The 20,489-nt window shown below is 44.3% G+C and overlaps 4 protein-coding genes across 5 annotated transcripts in view; 2 read left to right on the top strand and 2 right to left on the bottom strand.

Moving 5' to 3' along the window:
- Positions 1–1,729, bottom strand: part of lpgat1 (lysophosphatidylglycerol acyltransferase 1) — a 42,826-nt gene extending 41,097 nt beyond the window's left edge. The window contains exons 1-2 of one of the 2 annotated variants that reach the window (XM_076755755.1): positions 1,159–1,729; positions 231–483 (exon numbers count right to left, since the gene is read on the bottom strand). In XM_076755755.1, the coding sequence (XP_076611870.1) occupies positions 231–468 (238 nt within the window). In that variant the 5' untranslated portion in view covers positions 469–483; positions 1,159–1,729. Of the gene's footprint in view, positions 1–230; positions 484–1,158 lie in introns of those variants that run through there. The other variant, XM_076755756.1, reaches the window with a different exon arrangement.
- A 1,132-nt stretch (positions 1,730–2,861) lies between these two features.
- Positions 2,862–10,744, bottom strand: ints7 (integrator complex subunit 7). Its single transcript, XM_076757019.1, has 20 exons — positions 10,538–10,744; positions 10,251–10,380; positions 9,854–10,000; positions 9,602–9,739; positions 9,465–9,511; positions 9,049–9,248; positions 8,651–8,773; positions 8,441–8,558; positions 8,167–8,301; positions 7,967–8,064; positions 7,564–7,803; positions 7,087–7,224; positions 6,766–6,972; positions 6,329–6,523; positions 5,635–5,738; positions 5,462–5,530; positions 4,858–4,990; positions 4,118–4,216; positions 3,409–3,594; positions 2,862–3,277 (listed from the first exon to the last, which is right to left on the bottom strand). Exons 1-20 carry the CDS (start codon positions 10,629–10,631, stop codon positions 2,996–2,998), a joined length of 2,883 nt encoding a protein of 960 aa, XP_076613134.1. The 5' UTR covers positions 10,632–10,744; the 3' UTR covers positions 2,862–2,995.
- Positions 10,745–11,460: 716 nt separating this feature from the next.
- On the top strand, positions 11,461–17,709 carry dtl (denticleless E3 ubiquitin protein ligase adapter). Its single transcript, XM_076756742.1, has 15 exons — positions 11,461–11,512; positions 12,230–12,367; positions 12,468–12,560; positions 12,637–12,698; positions 12,920–13,040; positions 13,198–13,263; positions 13,447–13,562; positions 13,648–13,721; positions 13,809–13,915; positions 14,003–14,107; positions 14,587–14,699; positions 14,807–14,896; positions 15,130–15,253; positions 15,377–16,014; positions 17,075–17,709. Exons 1-15 carry the CDS (start codon positions 11,461–11,463, stop codon positions 17,138–17,140), a joined length of 1,965 nt encoding a protein of 654 aa, XP_076612857.1. The 3' UTR covers positions 17,141–17,709.
- A 988-nt stretch (positions 17,710–18,697) lies between these two features.
- ppp2r5a (protein phosphatase 2, regulatory subunit B', alpha isoform) overlaps positions 18,698–20,489 on the top strand; it is a 39,213-nt gene continuing 37,421 nt past the window's right edge. Inside the window, exon 1 of the mRNA XM_076756302.1 lies at positions 18,698–19,762. Coding sequence (XP_076612417.1) covers positions 19,615–19,762 — 148 coding nt within the window. The 5' untranslated portion in view covers positions 18,698–19,614. The remainder of the gene's footprint in view (positions 19,763–20,489) is intronic.

Below are 20,489 nucleotides of genomic sequence, written 5' to 3'. Positions count from 1 at the left end.
CAGTCAGATGGTTATCTCTATAACAAAGGTTAGTGTGTTAAAGAACAGCTTTCCAAATATTGATGGGTGTGTTTTTCAGTGAAACAGAGGTTTATCTTGTGACTCAGAAGTAAATAAATCAAGTTTACGGCTAGCAAGCAACAGTACGCTGTTACCACTAGCACGTATCTGTGCATTCAAGACAGCACATACAACAATGGCAATGTGTGTGAAAACATAAACCCTCTTACCTGTATAACCTGCAATCCAGCCCCATGAAGACACCATGGCCAGCAACCATTTGAACATGACTCCTTCAATGTGCCAGAAAGTGGAGCTGTCCCATATTCTCAGTGGCTGCAGAAGCAGCAGGTATAAGCAGTAGGATGGGATGGCTACACAGTTGTTGAGGAACATAAACATAAAACGGAGCACAGACTTGAGCAGAACCCAGCCCAGTTTGCCGGCCCCGTCCAAGAGCTGTGCCATCCTGATACACACCGTCTGTAACAGAGACACATCAGCAGTTAGCATCTCGGCTTGGCTTGTTTAACAAAATACAAGACGTGCCGTGAGTGCATACATTATCTTTACTGTAAACAAACGGATGTGCTCTGAGCTGGACACAAATCCACAAAAAAACCCACCATACACCATACACGCCGGAAACACAGAGGGGTGTCTGCCGCTAACCGGTTGAGGGTGAGGCTGTTTCGTGGAATTTAAATGTAACACACGCGTAGTGGACGTTATCTCCTGGTTATTATTCATGAGGATTTATTCCGAACTGTGGTCATTTGTTACTCCTAACATCCCGCTAGCTAGCTCCCTAGCCTTAACAGTAATACATGCAAAGACAGGACCATATAAGGACCAGTCGCACGGGACGTGGTCGACCACTTCAAGACATGCTAGCTAGCAGCTGGCTGAGTTAGCACAACGAGAACAGACGTGAAGAAATGGTATGACAACCCGTGGGCTACGAAGTTACTGGGAAACCCACTGGCACAGACAACAGGGTGGCTAATAAGTAGTCCAGTATTTTATGAGACCAGACCAAACGCTGACTCGAACGCTGGATGTCTGGAGGCTGGTGCAAAGCGCAATATCCGTGTGCCTCATCCAGAATATAGTCCGACCCTGTTATCTGGTTTAAGTCTAGTAGCTCATGTTACTCACCCAGTTAATGTCGCTGAAGCATCCAAGGACGGCCAGAGATGTAGCTAAATGTTGGAGCGAGATAAATTGTGTCAAGTGGAGCTAACCTAAACGGTTAAGTTAGCATTTTTTGCTAGTCGGCATGGCCAGTCTCTATCAAATCTGGGGACAGTGGTGGGAATGTCTGTTAACGTTACAACAAACCCCGCGCGATAAAACGGCAGTTGCACCCATTTAGCTAACGTTATCCAGTGCTGCTCTGGCACGGTAAATCCCGGTGGGCACCGTTAGCTCGCTAGCTAGCTAGCAAGCGACTCCACTTGAGCGTCGCTGGCTCCATCTCAGTCAGAGACACCGGGATAATTCCACTGATGCATCATCATCATCATCATCATCGTCAAGTTAGCTAGCTACTGAGCTCCCATTAGCGAATACAGGCGAGAGGCGGTTCGGGTTGGGTCTGGCATCAACGTCGCTGGTTAGACAAACGGTACACAAACTACAAACGACATATGAACATGAAATACGGACAACGGCGATTTTTCGTTTGTGGGCTGGCAGGACCCGTTATCTTTCCCAGACCCGGATTCACACAGCGTCAAGGTGCACAAAAGATTTAAAGAGTAAGAACGGAAGTGACTCTCTTTACTTTCACAATAAAAGATTTAGTCGTAGGTCGATACGTTTCCACGTACGATTGGAGAGGTGTTTTAATATATTTTGTTTGCTTTATAATCAAACAAATAAATAAAACGCAATAACGAAATGTTTTCATTTTATCACAGAGGGATTACACTTTACACAAAAAAAAACTTGCTTATCCAGTTATTTATGAAGGCATGCTCTTACTGCTTTTCGTCCGAAAACACTGTGATGTTCCCTAATTATCGACATTATTTTACTCACGTTTAAGATAAAGATCTGAAAATGGCTGTAACATGTCATGAAAACTTAACATTGTACAATAAATCCTTTTATTTTTAAAACCACGTGCGGAACTTCGATTTTTATTCCTCCTCACTTGACGCTCGTGTTCCCTTGACGCCAGATTCTGGCCATTAAGTGCGCAGGCTCTCTGATATCAATTGCTGATGGTTTCAGTCTTTTTGAGGAAGAAACTGCTTTTCTGATGTTATGATGAAAATCGTTTGGCTTCATTTTAAGTCATCTGGACTCAATGCCGACTGCAAGCTATTTTCTGATTACAGCATCAGTGTGGCTGCGTGAGTTACCATTAAATCGACGAATATCTTCTAATTTTAACCAAAAACCATCGTGGGCTATTTGAGCAGAGTTTACATCATGATGAAAGCACGTTAGAAGGTGAAACAATGGAAAGCTAGCGTGTCGTAAAAGTTGAAGAAAATAACATGAAGAGCACAAGATTTTGTTTTGCTATGGTGATATTAAATGTTATACTGTAGGAATTAAGATATAAAATTATGTGTTCAAAGAGTCTAATATTAACATTGTGATTCAGACAAGTCTGGAATTGACATCAGAGAGATTTTAGGGCTCTTCAGAGTATGTCCAGTGAATGACCAGGGTCTGCCCCCTGATGGCCCTTTATGTTATTACACTTAGTGTAGTATGGATGACAGTAAATCCAAGGACATTCAATACTACATTGCCCAGGAGATCACTGCATGCATGAAATGCTACCAGATTAAGCATCAGTCCTTTACACCTGATCAACACCGTTTTGGAAGGATTACACTCAATATACAGCATTAAAATTAAAGCTGGTCTTTTAATTGTTGAAAAAAAATATGTACATATTCAGTTTCTACGCAACAAAACAGGTCAAAGTACATGAGCTAAATCTGTTTTTGACAATAAAGCGTTGAGCAGACATTTGCTAGAAGCGATTGTATGCGCCCCTCTGTGGAGCAGGCTGAGCTCCACCCTGCTGCAGCTGATGGCGGAGCTGCTGGGAGTAAGGATCCTCCAGGGATTTGACAGACACCGTCGTCTTGGGCCCGGTCTTCCACTCAATGCCACTCTCATCCACCACGGAGGCCTCCACGGTGACGGTGTGAGTGCCCAGAATGGAGAAATTCAGCAAGAACTGGGTGCTGAAGTAGTCGTTGTGAGGTTCTACCCGCTGCTCGATCTCGTTAGTTTTAGTGTCGAGTGGAATCTTAGAAGAAGACAAATATGGGAGTGTTATCATCATCCGAGCAGCCGCAGTTCACCAAAAAAATGCAACAAATGGGAGCTCAGACGCCAGAATTAGTGTGATAAATACAGCGTGTAGCAAACACTAGACACCTTATAGTCTGGTCCTGTCTTGCTCTGGAGAACTGAGGTGACATTGAGACAGACAGACTGGACTTTCCTGAAGAGTCCTGGAGTCGAACCATGCTGCACCACCCCCTCCACCTTTAGAGTCAGCTGCTGACTGTTCTGCACTGGGATTGGTTCACTCGGGGTTCGTGGGGAAGGAGAGAGGGCAAGCTGGAAAAATACAAGACGGACATGGGTCAGCCTTAAAACAGCTGTACACAGGCTTGTCACAGTTATTACATAATCGCCTGACTGAGATTATCTGAGCTGACCGCAAACATTTTGCTTGAGTGTTAGAGTCTTTTCCATTCACCTGGATAAGAACACTAACAGAAATGTCTTATTTCCATCACTATTTTCCACCGTTTGAGGTTTGACCGGTGCTCTTTTCACCTCGTCGCTCCCCTCCCTCTGCCATGGTTTAATGGCACCTTACTGGAGAATGAGCTCCACCAACTTCTAATATTCGTGTAATGGTGGTGGATGGAAACGCACATTACTTTGCATCTCCTTTTTACAGATTTTCTGTAACGTCGGTAAAAATTTGGGCTACATGCAGATGAAAACCTGGCTAATGTGAGAAAAAAAGCTGTAGATAGAAAGCAGTGTAGCGGGCTCTCGATCATTCTTCGTGTTTTACATTCTGTGACTGTGAATTGGGTGATTAAGGTGATCAGAAAATGAGTCACTGTACCTTGATGCTTGTGGACTGGAGCTTTTGGAAGAAATACCTCTGGAGAGACAGCGGCACCCTCAGCAAAGCTATGACAGCATCACAGAGACAACCTGTATGCTGGAAAACAAACAGCGAACAACACTTTTTCATTAATCAATCAATCAATCAATCAATATTCCTTTATTTGTCCCGCGAGGGGAAATTTCAGAATACAGCAGCATCAGTAAAGATTAGTAAAGATTAATATAAGAAGTGCAATGCAGATTAGAAACAAAACAGTATATACAAGAGAGTGAGGATTTAAATACAAATAAAAAGAAAGAAATTGTAAAAAAAATTGTAAGAAATTGCAGATCGTATTTACAGATTGTTATGTACATGTATTATTGCACAGCTTATTGTCCAGACTATTGCACTGATTACTTGGGGTTGTTTTTATTGTACAATCTGACAGCTGCAGGGAGGAATGACCTGCGATACCGCTCTTTCACACACTTTATTATTATTGATACTAGATGCAAATTGCTTATTTGCCGTCCTGTTGAGATTAAAAGCTCTTCTTCAAGAGAGACCTGACCACGGTGGAAAAAGAGTTTAGACAATATCCAGTTAAGATGCATTTACAGATGCAGAGGAGTCTCCAAAGCCATCTCAAATAAACTAAAACGTAAAACATTGTTTAAAAGCTAACTCCAAAGAGAATAAGTGTAGCAGCATTTGCAATCTCGTGATCACAAAGTGTTCTGCATTAATCTCACCAGGCATGAGACAGGAGGGTGTTTCTTGGTGAGACTCTCCACTTCCTCCAGCACATGACTGAAGACTGACATCATCCGTCGCTCATATTCACTCTCTGTCTGGACCGACCCCAGGGTGCCGTACTCCTGAAAACTAGATTATAGAGACGGAGAGACAATGTGTTACAGTCCAACGTCCGCCAGGAAAATGCCGTCAGGGGACGTGTGTTGTGGCAAAGCACTCGATGGGAAACACCTGAGTCGATGGTACAGAGGAAAACCTTGACATCAAATTCAAAAAGATGCATTTATTTTCATTCTGGTGTCATCGATGTCAAATGTGCAGCCAACAGAAAACATCCATCATGCTGAAATAAAGCATGATTACATGTTTCCCTTCACACTGTGCAGCCACAGTGAATCTACCTTTTCTCACCTGTCAACGCAGTGAAAACGCTCTAAACTGAGAAGATTAATGAAGGTATGAGTCACTTCACAGCAGTTTTCTCAAAACTTAGGAAATGACACGATAAAATCTTGACGAAATTTAATATCAGACTTTCTCCTAAAGCACCAAAGAAATGAGTACAAATCCCTTTGTTTCTCCCACCACAGCAGCTCTCACCTGGCTGCCTGCGGGTCCAGTATCAGCGCTTCTATGACGTGGGAGACGAGCAAACAGCTCTGTTGTTGTCTGAGCAGACAGTTAAAGACTGACGTTACAGAAAGAAGACATTACAGCAGAGACAGCAGGGTCATCAAAAGAACAAGATGTGACTGAGGCATGTTTGAGGATACAGCTCCACGTTGCGAAGGGTGGCATAATCGGCATCAAACGACGACTGGTGTAGATCAGCGTAGCGAGCGGCGAGACCTCTGAACTCATCCATGCATACCTTCATCTGGAAAGTAGAAAAACAGCAGTGACTTGATGATTTAATCTTCTTGGAGACACAAATAATGTTGGACAGAGCAGCAAAGGTCGAGGCAGGCCTGTTTTCTCAATCCACAGGTGGACGACGTGACCACAATCTTCTATCATGGTACATGTGATTGATATCACAGTAACCTTATACATCACGATACAGAAACTGTTCTGTATATTCAATTAAGGGATGGTTTGAAATGTGCCTGTTCTTTCAGTTCGTTTGTACCAATCACACCTGGCGAACATCTGGGCCGTTTACCTTGTTTCCTCACATCAATAATATGTGTAAAAACTAAAATGCTATTTCAGTGAAAATAAGACATCATCATGTTTTTCTTCCGTCCCAGAGAGGAGTAACCGAGCAGTTAATGTCAGCTGAAGCGCTGAGTTTGTGCTGCTCTGTCATGCAACTGTTCAGCCTGCACCCTCTGTCAACATGTCGCTGCAAGGCGGAATTCTTCTTGCTGTCATATCTCATCAGAGCCCCACACGTTTTCCTTTTTACATAACGAACTGCTTCGTTCTTATCTGCGCTGACGACTAAATCGAGATTCAGCGTTTTACCTGCATGGCGATGCGGCCGCACCGCTGCAGGTCATTTCCCGAAGTGAGGGCGATGGTGGTGGCGATGGCCGGAGGAGGGCTGGTTTTCAAGCTGTTGCAGGTACAAATGAGCTGCGACAGGGCTTGCAGGGTGTCGATCCGCAGCTTAATGAACTCGCACTGGAATGTAAGTGGGCTCAGAGGAGTGCTGGCGGCCTGGAGAGGAGGAGGAATTAATCAGATAACAGCGCATAAACACTACAGTTAAGTAGTAACGCAGGTCTGGTTGAGATGGCCCAACAAGACACTGTCAGGTATTAGGTGAGTTAATCTGGAAACAGTTTGAGATGCTGCAAAATCAGCTTCCTTCAGCAGCTTTAAGTGTCTGCCATTGGTGAAGCAGGAGCAGGAATCGCACTAATGTTTTTTGACAAGCAGATGCCTGGCAGTGAACTGACTGTGAGGGAAGCGATGCCCTTTTGGTAGGAGCGCAGGGCCTCGGCGATGGCGCTCATGGCTCCGCTGTAGTCGCCATCCGCCACGTGACTCAGGCACTGCTCTGCCTGGGAAAACTCTTTCAGGCTGTTGAGCCAGAAGTAGAAGTGCTCTGATGCCACACGGGTCCGCAGACTCTGGTACAGCTCGCTGGAGAACTCATGGCACCCCTGCGGATTAATGGTAATATTTCATCATTGTGACATATCCACAAGGGCTGAGTCACGCTCAGCTGGACTTTGGATTCTTGAATGTGTTTCATCTTCAGTTTTTTGTTAGATTACCATGCGTGAGGCTTGTCGTGCGATGCGGTACACCGTCCAGCCGTTCGCCACGTTCTCCAGCTGCTGTTTGATGACGGTCTTCACCTCCGCTGACAGAGACGACTGGCTGGCAACAAAAATCACTGTTGCCAAGGAAACCTGCAGCAGTCACAGTGGGGGAGGCGAGTGTTAAAAATCCAAAATCAGAGATATGTAAGAGCAATGAAACACGTATAAAATGAGAAAGGGTTTTTACAGTGAATGCAGTGTTGTTGCGGGTTAGCAGTAATGCAAAGGCTAAAAACATAACAACAGACTGCATTTCTAATTGAAAACATGCACAGCATGCTGGTTGATTTTCCACTAGAACACAAATATAAAACAATTACATCTGAATTGCCATTTAAATGCTTCTGTGAGTCTCCTGAAATGTGTTGTGAGAGCTTTAATTTACTGTCTGAATGGCGGCTGATGTTTGACTCATGCACAATCTCTCACCAGAAGCTCTTGCTGCTTGTCAGTGGACGAGTGACTGGCCACTCTGTAAAGGTCCACCAGATCTCCCAGCATGCCATCACCCAACACCGGCAGGTGGGTGGCGATGGCTGCCAGAGCGTGGCACATGAGAACGCGAGAGGAGTCACAGGATAAGTGGAGCTGGCCCAGCAGGAACTCCACGGCTGATTGGCTGAGATGGGGTCGACTTTTCAGCAGTTTCACCAATGAGGTGAGGGCCGTCTAGGAGGTGACACATAAAGGGTATTATTAAAACAAGACGCAGACGATGGCCGGTTAAAGTACTCTGTTGTCTTACTGAACAATGCCTCGAAATAATTTTGCCCTCCTGTAACATCCAGCAGATGTTAAGAATGGACACTTTCATTGCTTTGCTACGCCTTACTTTGAGTGTGGCCTGTGCACTGGGGCTGCTGTCCTGACTGCACAGCATCAGAAGGGACTCCACTCCCAAAACTGTGTCCTGTTCCAACTGCACTATACCTGAGGAGAAACACGCACAGCAATCCTCAGCACTGGCACACAAGAGCAAAACAGTTGGTATCAGAAGCGCCTCTAACCGAGCCATTATGTGCTGTAACTAACTTTTTTCTGGACAGGAAATGGCGATGTTGGACAGCACTACGACCCCATGAGCGGCCACTGCCAGGTTGCTGTGGTAACAGCATTCTTGTGCCAGTTTAACCAGGTCAGTGAGCCGAGGGGGAACCAAAGAGCCACCTGAGAGGAATGTTTGAGAGGAATACTGATCAGCACAGAGTTATTCCCAGAACAGAAATGTGCAGTTAAAGCCTGGTCAAGATACACAAACACAGAGGAATCACATTGTGATGGAGAACAGTGTGAAAGTGAGCACAACCTGTCATGTTATTAAAGTACTGTTTGATTGCGATTGTTCCAGAGAGGGTGGAGAGGACGGCCAACATGCCCAGCTTCAAACTGTTGTAAGGGCTGGTCAAGGCGCACTCACACAGGGTCTGCAGAGATGAAACGCCACTGGATTACTTACAGATCTGAAACCACAATGGAGACAATCCTACAGTGCAACTGTGAGCATCTGAAACTCGACCTGAGTGTTTTCTCTGATCCAAAGATGAGGAGCCTTTTTGGCCAGGAGCTTCAGGTCATTAATTGCGAGTCTCTTCACAGCTTTTCTGGGGTCGTCTTTTAGGTATTGAAGGAGGAGTTGCAACTGTACAGACAGGGAATAAAATAAAAGTCAATCACTGGGATTTTTTCACAAGCTACAGGAGATTAAAGCATTTCTAGATCTCCCTTCAACACAAAACACTGCAGTAGGTATTTACGCTCTGCTCACACACACACAGATACAAAGCAGTAGGCCGTCTCTGGCTACCTTTTAAATCTTTGTAGCTCATTGGGTGGTGCTGGGCTACGAGGCCACATGTGAACCCTCCATTAAAGTAACTAACCAATAACAATGCAGTACAGCTGTTATGGTACTACCTGCTTTGGGATATCGATGAGGGAGGAGGCAGCCAGCTGGGTGAAGGTGTGCAGGGTGACGATGACCATGGGAGTGGAGGGGTACGAGTTGACCAGGTGCTGAAGAAGCTCTCTGCTGCTGGAGGCCAAGCTGGCATCATGGTGCATGTGCTGCAGCATGGGGATCAACTTCAGCTTCAGTTCCACTGGAGTGTCTAAACCTGGGGACGAGACATAAGTTGAAGAGGAATGAAAGTTCTATATAAAAGGCAAAATGAACATAACAACACATATCTGCTGGACAGGAAGTTTTGCATGAACAATGACGACCAATGTACTGTATTTGAATGCATAATAATAAGAATAATAATAATAAGAATAAGAATGATAATTTCACAGATGCATGTGACCTTTTCAGTACAGAGAACAGAATTTACCTTGAATCATCTCACTGACTTTGTTGCAAATCCCAGCTGCAAAGTCCCTGAAAATCAGAAAACGCACCGAATGTGTTAACAAAACATCATCCCAAATATATGCACTACAGCTCGGGTGAAACAGCAGTTTTCCTTACTTTGACTGTGCGGAGAAGCTGGCAGCAGCAAATATGGCTGCCTCCACTTCTACATTGTCGTGAGAGTCGAGACTTTGGCGAATACTGTGGTGGGCGTTCTTCCTCTCTGGGATGATGGAGGCCAAACTACCAAGCATCCTGACAAGAAGGAACAAGAGGGAAGTTGTTTGTTTTAAGTCTCAGGTAACTGGAAAGCGTCACTCAAACTTGTGCCAACCAGCATAATGTAAAACCAGCAGTGTCCACTTTTACCTCAGAGTGATGGCTCTGGCCACAGGGTCATTGCTATGAATGACTGAAAACACCCTTTTGACAAATTCGTCCACATTGATGATCTTTTCCAGATGTTTCTCACTCTGTTGGGTAACTTTCAGGACACACAGGCGCAGGAAGTTGTTCCTGAAATCAGAGGGAGAAGCTGTTATAAAGGAGGTCTGTGACACAGTAAAAGCAGTTTCACCAATTACACACACATAGCTAACTAGTGACTGATTTCTGTTAATGAACTCTTTAGCTACATTACTTTTGGCTTCCTAATAAACTGGCAACACAAATGTCAGTTATCTGCAGGCATTAAAATTGGAAAACGTTAATACTTTTCCTACCAGCTGAACTATAGTCTTAATACCAAGTTATAAAGCATCCATACCCAAGTCTGAATATGTCTGCTAGTTTCAGAAAAGCAGAGTTGATGAGGATTGGAAAAGGGTACTTCTGGAAGAGTTTAGGGAAGAGCACCACAGCCTCACACTGCTCCCCCAGCTTCCCCGACCGCAACCCTGGAATTGAAGCAGTTTCACTGGTCAAAACAAAGCAGGGATATCTCACAGAGTCAGTAAAAGTTAGCAAATCCGACACACGGAGAAACACAACACACAGGATCAGACTCCAGCCGATGATCAATATGCTAACATCTTAGCATCCTAGCTAACGCACCTTTGTCCAGCTCCATAAGAGCGGAATTGGCGTCGAGTTCTTGTTCGCCATAACAAGCCTCGGACAAGAATGAACGCGCAGTTGAAAGCGACATTGCTGCTTATTTATTCTTTTTCAAATTTAAAAAACAGGCTTGACAGCACCCAAAAGCTGTTAGCATTTCATTGTACAGTCGTTCAGACACAAACCGGAGGTTAAAGAAACACTGCTTCCGGTCTGCAGTTTTAGTATTCAAAATAAAATACTCATAATATGTTACATTAAGCATTTTTGAAGCATTCGTGTCTATTTACTATTTTCTTAAAATCAAAGTTAACTAAACTTTTCTTGGGCATACCATTTCCGTTTAAACGAAACAGAATTATCAGATTAATACAGAATAAAGATAATCATTAGTTGCTGCCTTATACAAAATAGTTCCACCCCAACCAACTTCACCAGTAAAAATCCTGCTTTCACATTAATACATCAGTAATAATAATCTAATAATATAATATATAATAGTGTAACGGTCACATGGGAAATGTTGACCAAAAAAACCGTTAAGTGTAGAGGAGTATTTTCACGCTGGTATTTGTAGCTACTTTTAAAATCGATCATTCTGCACAACGAAGCTCAAACATGCTGAGTAAGGCCATCCAAAACAGAAGCCGTGTTGAGGATGATTTATTTTGAAAGGACGGACGAGTCGGTTGTTACTCTGGCACAACGGAAGCGGATGTGGAGTCGATACTGGTGAGGAAGTGGCCGTTTCAGCCAATGGGAGCGCGGAACGCAAGTTTAGCGGGGAATTCAGTCCTTGTGTTCAGAAGATCTGTTCGCGGGAAAGAAAAGCAGCAGAAAGAAGACCGCCAGCCAAGGATCTGACAAACTTCTCAGTAGTGCATCAAATATTCCAGATCGTCTTCTACCGCAGTGTAGGGATGCTTTTCCGCTCACTTGTTGACAGAGGACTGGGCAGACGAAGGCACAATGGTGAGATAATTTGTATGTTTGGGAATATCGGGGCGGCTTATCGGTTACGGGGTGTACCCTACGGGGTGTAACTGTGCTATCTACACAGCTACTGGATAAGTTAGCTTAACATCAAGGCTAATCTAACGGCACCATTGTATTTTATATTTGTAGTTGTGGCTAAAACCACTGTTACAGTTCACGGTTTGGATCGTTGGTCGCGAGTTATTTCTGTTGCCTTGGAAGTTACCTAAAATTTAACTTTCCAGACGAGCTAAAATGAACGTTATCTTACGTTTTTAACCCGTTTAGTAACGTAGCGTTATACGCTTTCTTTTTGGCAGTCAATCCGGAATCACAAGAACATTACAAAGTTTAGGTGTGTAAACGTCTATAAATGGTAAAACTTATGTAAGACACTCACAGTAAAGAGCAGGTTAGGCCTGGGTGATCACTTATCGCTGAAACCAGCAACACCACAAGAATATTAATGTTTTTACAATGTCAAACCCTTCGCTGACTAATTTTGTTAGTTATGAATCATAATTTTTGCAAGTAATAATTGCTGGAATGTGGTTAAGAGGTGATAATATTGAGTTATTTTTTCAGTAACTGCAGACATCAGGTAGACGCAGCAGCGCAAATCTACATTTTAACATCTGAACGCGGTGGAGTAAACTCACAAAACTGACACACTCCAGTTACAGTATCTGAAAATAGTGTCTTTGATCTTCCCAGCCTTCACTGCAGACCCCTGGCCCAGGTACCCTCTGAGCTCTCTGCTGGAAGGCTACCAGTGCGCCCGGCATGACGAACACATCTCCTATGGCAACCTGGGGGACACCGTGCCACCGTTTGGACTGGCGTTCCCCTCAGGTAACCCACCTGTGCAGTATAAGCCATATTATCATCAGATGATGCACTGTTGCCATGTATCAGTCTGACTGGTGTGCCCTCTTCTCCCATCTCTCTTCAGCCGGGGACCTGCAGAGCGTCCTTGCAGCAGCCAATGAAGAAGGCATCGTTCGGATCTACAACACGGAGAGCCGAGAACGGCCGCTTCTTAAAGGTATGTGGACAGACTCCCCTTACATCACAATAATTACAGTAAATATCAGTGGCTAATGGTGTGTGTATGTCCGCAGAATGGCTGGCTCATGAGAACGCAGTATTTGACATAGCCTGGGTCCCAGGAGAGCCTCACTTAGTAAGTACAGTTCAGATGAATTCTGTCGGTCCACTCTGTCAGTCACAACTTTTAAATACGTTAGTTTTAGACTTTATTTCAATGTTTTTGCATGGACATTCAGATATTTCTTGTGTTACTGGCTCCTTGTAACTTTATCGCTACACGTAAAGCACCTTGGAAAGCGCTTTTCATACAAAGAAAGCCTTGTTTAAATGATTTTTGTCATTATTCATCCTTAGGTGACCGCTTCTGGTGATCAGACAGCCAGGCTGTGGGATGTGAAGTCAGGCGAGCTGTTAGGCAGCTTCAAGGGTCACCTCTGCAGCCTCAAGTCTGTCGCGTTCACACCGCAGGAGAAAGGTATGCTATATGTTGAGGGGTCGCTTTATTATATTCCCTGATTTCTCTTCTGTTCTAATGACACGAGAAACAGAATTTTTGATTTTAATTTATTGTCTTGTGCATTAATGATTATTTGTTGTATCACATTACTGATGTATTTTACTCTGTTAAACAGCCGTGTTCTGCACTGGGGCCAGAGATGGAAATATTATGGTCTGGGACACCAGGTGCAGCAAAAAAGGTATCGCTTAAAGATTTCAATTCCAGAGACTTTTGTATTGTGTAATATTTAGTGTTTTGTCTGACTCAATATTTTTAATATGCAACACTGATTCCATAAAGAGGGGGCAAATGTGGAGACATTAGGGGCTATCTTATATTTGTGCAGGCTGTGTGATCATGTTGTCATGTGTCTCCCTCCCAGATGGTTTCTACAGACAGGTGAAACAGATCAGCGGCGCTCACAACAAAGCAGAGCCGGCCCTCCTCACCAGAACAAAGAAGAGGCGGAGCAGCACCCGTGGCATGGCTCCCAGCGTGGTGGGTTTCTTCAACAACTCCACTCCTTTAATCAAAGTGTTGCTGTGCAGAAGGAAGGCTGATCTTTGTCTCGTCTGTGTTGCAGGATACCCAGCAGAGCGTCACAGTGGTTTTGTTTCAGGATCAGCACACCCTCATCTCTTCTGGGGCTGTCGATGGGTAAGAAATCCAGCAAGCCACTGTGAATGACAGAGGAGAAAACTCGCACTGTCGTGTTCATTTTTCCATTTCATTCGCCTCGACCAGAGTAATCAAGACGTGGGATCTGAGGAAGAACTACACTGCACACCGCCACGATCCTGTTCCCCTGCAGACGTACCCGTACCCGGGGTCCTGCATGCGCACGCGACTGGGTTCGTTTTGCTCCCCGCAGGACATCACGTAAACCTGAACATGCAAACGACCAGAATGAGCTGACTGTTGTTTTGCATGTGTCGCAGGTTATTCCGGCCTTGTGTTGGACTCCACGAGATCCAACGTCATCTGTAACTGCACTGACGACAGTATCTACATGTTCAATGTCAGCGGAGTAAAAACGACTCCAGGTAATCAAGACCTGTGTGTGTGTGTGTGTATCTGTGCCAAAATAGACATTTTGCAGTTCATCACTAATACATTGCCATTGCACAGCACTAGATGGGGCTGTAAACTAATATGCTTAGCTTAAACAACAGAGAGTAAAGCAAGAGGTTTGTTTGAGGAACTGTGGAGAAGCAGGGACTTTGTGTGCTCGTGCAAACATTTTCTCATATCTTCAAGTCAGAGCTTTGAATATGTGAAGTCCTGAGGGATGTGGAGCCCTAATCAGCATCAAATCAGTTGGTTAATACTCACACACTGCAAGCCAGGTAGCCATTTTGAGACGCTGGGGTATTGGTAGGACCACTAAATGCACATGAAGTCCTTAAAACTTCTCAGCTCATTAAGGTTTGTCTGTTTGCATCACACTGTTTCAGGATGAGCTGCTTTCTGAGTGGAGTTTTGATTTGGTGATTGTAATATTGCTGTTTATTTTCCTCCACAGTGGCAGTTTTCAGTGGCCATCAGAACTCCTCCTTTTATATAAAGTCCACTATTAGCCCAGATGATCAGTTCCTGGCCAGTGGCTCAAGTGACAACCACACATACATCTGGAAGGTACGGCCTCTATTTGATTTCACTGCATTAAAAAGGGAAATGGTTTAGTGTTTGTAATGTTTTACGATGCACGTTTTAGCGTTTTTAAATCTAGTTTTACATTTCAGATCTCTCACCCTGAACATCCTCCCATGACGCTCCAGGGTCACAGTGAGGAAGTGACATCTGTCGCATGGTGCCCAACAGATTTCACTAAGGTGAGACACAAACTTTCGTGTTTCTTTGTGTAGTTTGAGTCTTTCAAAGACTTTCTGAGTAACCTCCAGCCAAATAACCAGTCACAGCTACGTAATCTCCATCCTGTTTCCTTTTTGCAAAACCTTTGTTGCATTCAGAGGTTTTTGTGTTTCCCTGCTGGGACACTGATCTGTTTTAATAGGCTCGGAAGATGGATTTAGGCTCTGTATAATCCCCACTGCTCTGTTGGCAGATTGCTTCCTGTTCTGATGACCACACTGTGCGGATCTGGAGGCTTCGCCGGGAAATGGATGGAGTGCAGTCTTCAGTGGGACAGGCCAACCTTGTCGGCTGGGCGTGTCCGAAGTCTCCCTCAAGTAAGTATTACATCTACTATTAACTGCCATGTAACAATATATACAATTTTCTTTGATTCCTGTTCAATTCAAAGTATTCATGGTGTCACATCCGAATGAACAAGGACCTCTGCTTCTGTTAAGGGCCTTCGATCAGAGCCGAAACCACCCCTGCCAAGACCCAGAGGACAGAGAGTCTGGGTGGCCTGGCGTCACCCCAGCTTGCTGTCTGTGCTCCCAGCGGAGCCGCCCTGCCTCTGCCCTCCAGCACCACCTCATCCGTCCCATCTCAGGACACTAAGGCTGCTGTTGTTCGCCAGAGAACGCCGCCCTCTATCAAACAGTGGTTATCCCCGAGCCGTGGGTCTCCTGCTCAGGTCAGCCTTCCGCTCCGTCCGGTGCTGAGCCCGCGTCCCCAGAGCCCTGCTGGCAGCACATCTCCCTCAGAACGACGTGCCAAACGCAGGCTGGAGACCAGCGATGGTGCAACCGCACACTGCAAGGATGCACAACCGTGTGACTGCATTACTGAACTCTACCCTGCAGCCAAGAAAAGCCGGACCCTGTCTGGAGTCTGCTGCCCCGCTCAAGAGAGCCGGGCACAAACAGAGGACGACAAGCAAGCCTTATTGAGACAGACTGGCAAGGAGAACTGCTCCCCCAGAGCAGTTGACTGGTTGTCCATGATGGGCCAAAAGATGAGGAAAGGTCAAGAAAGCCCCAGTACACCCAGAAGCCCCAGTGCCTCTAAGAAACAAGAAGGCAAGACACCAGCTTCACCGGTAAGCACAAACTGCTCCCTGCTTCAATCAGTCATATGAGTGCTTCTCTTTTATGTCCTATTATGTCGTGTTAGAGCTTTTTTCCCTTTCAAGCATCAAAAATGTCTTTGATGCAACTGTAAAATCATGGAAGGCTGAAATAACCAAGTTCTGTTAGCAGTAGCCCTTTCTGAAAGCACGTGTGACATTTTGGGAAATGTGCTTATTTTCTGTCTTTGCCGAGCGTTCAGTGTAAGATGAATGCAGCTCTTGTATCTGTAAGGTGAACACGGAGCTACAGCTAGCAGCTGGTTCATGGTATCCTGAGAAGTGGATGGTTAAGACTGATACCACATAACTGCAACGTCCGCGCTTCTCTTCCAGTCATACCTCTGTCGCTCTCTCTCCCCACGTTTCCTGTCTGCCTCTGCCCACAATGTAATAAAGGGAGGAAAAAAACTGTAAAAAATAGCTAGCAGTCAGCTAGGCTAGCATAGCTTAGCACAAAGACAGAAAATATGAAAACAGCTAGCCTGGCTCTGTCCAAAGGTTACCAGCCCTTGCCTAAAGATCAAATCTCATTATATCCCCTTTGGACGGAACCAGATAGCTTTTCCCTCATGTTTCTAGTCTTCGTATGAAGCTAAGCTAACCGTCTGCTGATGGTAGATTCGTGTTAACTGTGCAGACATGAGTGGTACTGATCTTCTCATAAAGGTCTCAAGAAAGTAAACACATGTGGAATGTATTCCCTTGAGGTGCTGTATTTATTTGAGACTATTGGAAGTCATATAGATTTGCTTTAGGGACATGGAAATAGTTTCTTTTGGCTGTGTGCCATCATTGCCTTTTTCACTTCCATTTCTTTGGAATGTTGTCAGTCCAGGAGTTCAAGCTTGGGCTCTTCACTGGAAGTCCTTGAGCAAGAATAACTGCCCTACAGTAAAAATACACAGAGGGGTGACTTTGGTATTTGAGGTCTATCCCTCCTTATCAGGGCTAGTGCTTACATGTATGGGGATGCTTTCTAGCCATTAAAGGTGAATATTGCATTTACCCTGTCTTGTTTCTTGTTTTTCAGACCGTCCGCTCTCCACAAATCATGAAGAAAATCTCCACGTATTTCACAAGAAGGCCTCTGGAGTGACCTCTTGTGCCTGTCGAACGCTCTGTCCTGTTTAAAATTTTTTATTTTGAGTATTTTTAACCTGAACCCACAGACAATACGCCTCTAAGAACGCTGATCTGCGTCCAGACAACACGAGCGCATGAACCTTGGCTGCAGAGACACTGACAGAACCGTCAGTCTGAATATTTGATGTGTTCAGATCCTGAGAGGCTGCTTTATTTTAATTGGGTCATAGGTTTTACAGTTGCCTCCTACACAGTTTTCTGGTGCTGTGCAGAATCTCTGTTAAAAAAAAAAAAATCAAGTTGCACATTGCAGAGTAAATTTTTTGTTTTACTCAAAGCTGACAGCTCTAAGAGATGCATTAGTGTTTGATACAAGAACCCACATTTGATAAAGTTGTTCAGGAGGTCAAACATGTGTTGAGCCTCAAGTGCAGAGAAAGCGATTTGTCTGCAGGTGTGGACGTTTTAAATTCTGCTAAAAACCATTGCCATTAATTTGATCCACATCTTGGAGCTCTTTTATGAACTTCACTAAGATGCATCGTTTCGTCTCTTTGTGGGTTTTTCATGTATGGGTTTTGCCGTCTGTCTTTCAGTGATACACGTATAAAGTTCTGCAAATTGTATTTTTTTTCTTGAGCAAATGCTTAAGTTGTTTATATGTACAAAATAACCAATGATTGTTTCTTGGTTCCTTTGTATTTAATTGACACAATTTTGCTGTGGTCAGATGTTATTAAATTGAAAATAGTTTTCAAAGTGCGTGGCATGCTTTTGGTTGCATATTATCATTGTGATCCACGTGCTTGTGTGATAAAGAGTGCTTGGCAGTGAGACACAGGTGAGAGTGAAATGATGACCAAGTCTCCTGTGAACCCTCTTTGCAGATTGCACACATCTTTTTCTTCTCTGATGGTTTTACTCAAATTCTTTTAGGGGTATGGAGAGTTGAAATAACGCAGTAACTCAAAGAGAAAAAGAAACAATTAGAAAATAAAGTGAAATGCATCTTCCCTGCATTTTATACTCTGTTAAGTACCTCGAAATCTCTCACAGATGCTTAACAGGATAGAAAATTTGTATAATGACCCTTCGAGGGGGGGGGCCTGGGGTTGGGAAACATACATCTTCTATTCTCATCTGATTTATTGTTAAAATATGTATTATTTTACAATCATCCCCAGTCCTATGATTTGTTTTTACTTTGAATGATTGCTTTCCCTGATAAGAACTACATAAAAACACAGAATAAGCATAAAATAAATGTTTTTTTAGTCTAATTTTATTTTAATAATTGCGGAGTAGTGATTCATCTGTCGTAAACCATGTGTAACTGATGTAGACTTGATGTTTCAGACTCACTGCAGTAACTTTGTCTCACTAGTCATGCCCACTTCTTCTGCCACTCCTCATTCAACGTTCAACGTCATGTATTTGTTTTCACATGTCACATGTTCAGGGCCCGCGTTCTGTGCGACTTCATTGGTTTAGAAAGTTTCAAGTTTTTTAATCGTCCCTTTGTGATTGGCCGTTATGGCTGTCACTCAGTGACGTACGGCTGTCAGGCTCCGCAGTCCACCGAAACAGTCAAGTCGGGCAGACAACGACTGAACGGCCGCACTGGCAGCGTTCTTCACGGCTGTCTGCTCAGCACGACGGAATTTGTTTTATTTACGATCAGTCGTTGTTTTTAGAGGCCGTGACAACGAAACTACTGCTCTGCTTTCACCGGGGAATGGACATAAGACAGAGTCATTCCATTGTGGACAAAGCTAACTTTTAATTGCTAAATGAGGCTCAGCCGTCGACCGAAATTGAACTTTCATCGATAGTTCGTATGAAAACACATTCAGCGGAAGTCTAACTCTGATTAAAAGCGGTGCTTGAAGACTTGGACCTTGTGTGAATACGGAGAAGTACATGGGACGACTACCTTCTGAAACTTTTTTTCCCCTCGACAGCGGTGCAAACTTGTCGTAGTGGCATACGTTAACGTCAGCTAATTTTAGCAAGCTAGCTCGGCACAATAGCAGCGGAGCAGGACGACTTACTTTTTTTTATGACAATGTCTGTTACGCGTTTTGCAACAGGTAGATCGTTTGCAAACACGACGAGGCACTAAAAACATCCGAAATTTAGAAAGGTAATTGGTAATTGACTTGCGTTGGTAACTCCGGGTTATACCTTGGGCAATGTCGTGAGTTGCAGTTTTGTTTTTTGGCTCGAGTTTTGAAGATTGTTCCCGTGTTTCAAACAAACGCGTCGCCCTAATGATGCAGTTTTTGGACACAGTCTAACCCCAACACCGAGCGACCATGTTGGATCATACAGACTAAAGCAAGACTTGGACGGGAGACGAGCTTCAAGTCGCGCAGTTGGCTCCATATTTTAGTGCTGATGCGAGCGGTTGGAACCGAAGAGCAAACCTTTCATTTGACCTAGGGATACAGTAGATTGTCTGAAGTCTTCGTCGGTTTATGCATCAAAATGTCGGCCATCTCCGCATCCGAGAAAGTGGACGGGTTTACGAGAAAGTCCATGAGGAAGGCACAGAAACAGAGGAAATCCCAAGGCTCCTCTCAGTACCGCACTCCGAGCGGTCGGGTGGAGCTTTCCCCGCTGACGCAGCTCAAAGGTACGGTAAGAGGATGAAGGGTCCGCCGCTTAAAATAGTCAGCCCATAGTCATGCCCAGTGTGCTGTGCGCTGATAGATGCGCAACAATTACATTTAGCGTGCATGATAGAAGAATTTCAGTTAGCATACATAAAGTGAAAGCAGTTTGTGCACACATTTAACATGCATGGAGCAATATGTTTAAACCTGCTGGATAGGGAAACACATTTATCAAATAGTTGTGGACACATCTGCAGATATTTCCTTATTAGTTACTAGCTTCTTTGTCCACGGGGCATTTGGAAACAAATACATGCTCCCCACTGCCAAAGTGCATCACATCATTCGTCTGTTTTTAGTGCATAATACTGTCAGCTCGGTTTGTTTACTTTGCTTGCTTCATAGTTGCTTCGTACTTGCCTTTAAGTTACAAAGTGTTTTTAACTGGGACTCAGAGGTAACCTGACTGGAGCAGTTGGGCCTGAGTTTACATGCAGAGGCTCATTCACAGAGATGTTGAAGAAGGGGTCAAGACCTTGCCACAAAAGTGACTACAGTTGAGGACTATGGAGAAACAATATGTAGAACACAAGACATGTGATTGGTAAGAATGCGTTGCTTGTGTTTTCCCCCAGTAGGCCGATGCTGGTAGAGACTGTTGATAGTGAATACAACCCTGGAAAAGTTCAAGAAAGGCACAGTAGTCATTTCTCTGCAGCTTGACAAGTTTACATTTTGTGATGTTGC

Source organism: Chaetodon auriga, chromosome 18 (genome assembly GCF_051107435.1).
Source record: "Chaetodon auriga isolate fChaAug3 chromosome 18, fChaAug3.hap1, whole genome shotgun sequence".
Taxonomy (NCBI): Eukaryota; Metazoa; Chordata; class Actinopteri; order Chaetodontiformes; family Chaetodontidae; genus Chaetodon; species Chaetodon auriga.
This window is presented reverse-complemented; position numbering and strand designations above follow the sequence as displayed.

What these genes read in the sequence shown, in the direction of transcription:
- ints7 (XM_076757019.1), bottom strand. Translation starts at nt 10,631, where the DNA reads ATGTCGCTTTCAACTGCGCGTTCATTCTTGTCCGAGGCTTGTTATGGC. An exon ending in TCTTATGGAGCTGGACAAAG is followed by an intron (nt 10,381 to 10,537) that starts GTGCGTTAGCTA and finishes CTTCAATTCCAG; the next exon opens with GGTTGCGGTCGGGGAAGCTG. An exon ending in TCCAGTCCACAAGCATCAAG is followed by an intron (nt 3,595 to 4,117) that starts GTACAGTGACTC and finishes GTATTTTTCCAG; the next exon opens with CTTGCCCTCTCTCCTTCCCC.
- dtl (XM_076756742.1), top strand. Translation starts at nt 11,461, where the DNA reads ATGCTTTTCCGCTCACTTGTTGACAGAGGACTGGGCAGACGAAGGCAC. An exon ending in GTGGCATGGCTCCCAGCGTG is followed by an intron (nt 13,563 to 13,647) that starts GTGGGTTTCTTC and finishes TCTGTGTTGCAG; the next exon opens with GATACCCAGCAGAGCGTCAC. An exon ending in GTGTCCGAAGTCTCCCTCAA is followed by an intron (nt 15,254 to 15,376) that starts GTAAGTATTACA and finishes GCTTCTGTTAAG; the next exon opens with GGCCTTCGATCAGAGCCGAA.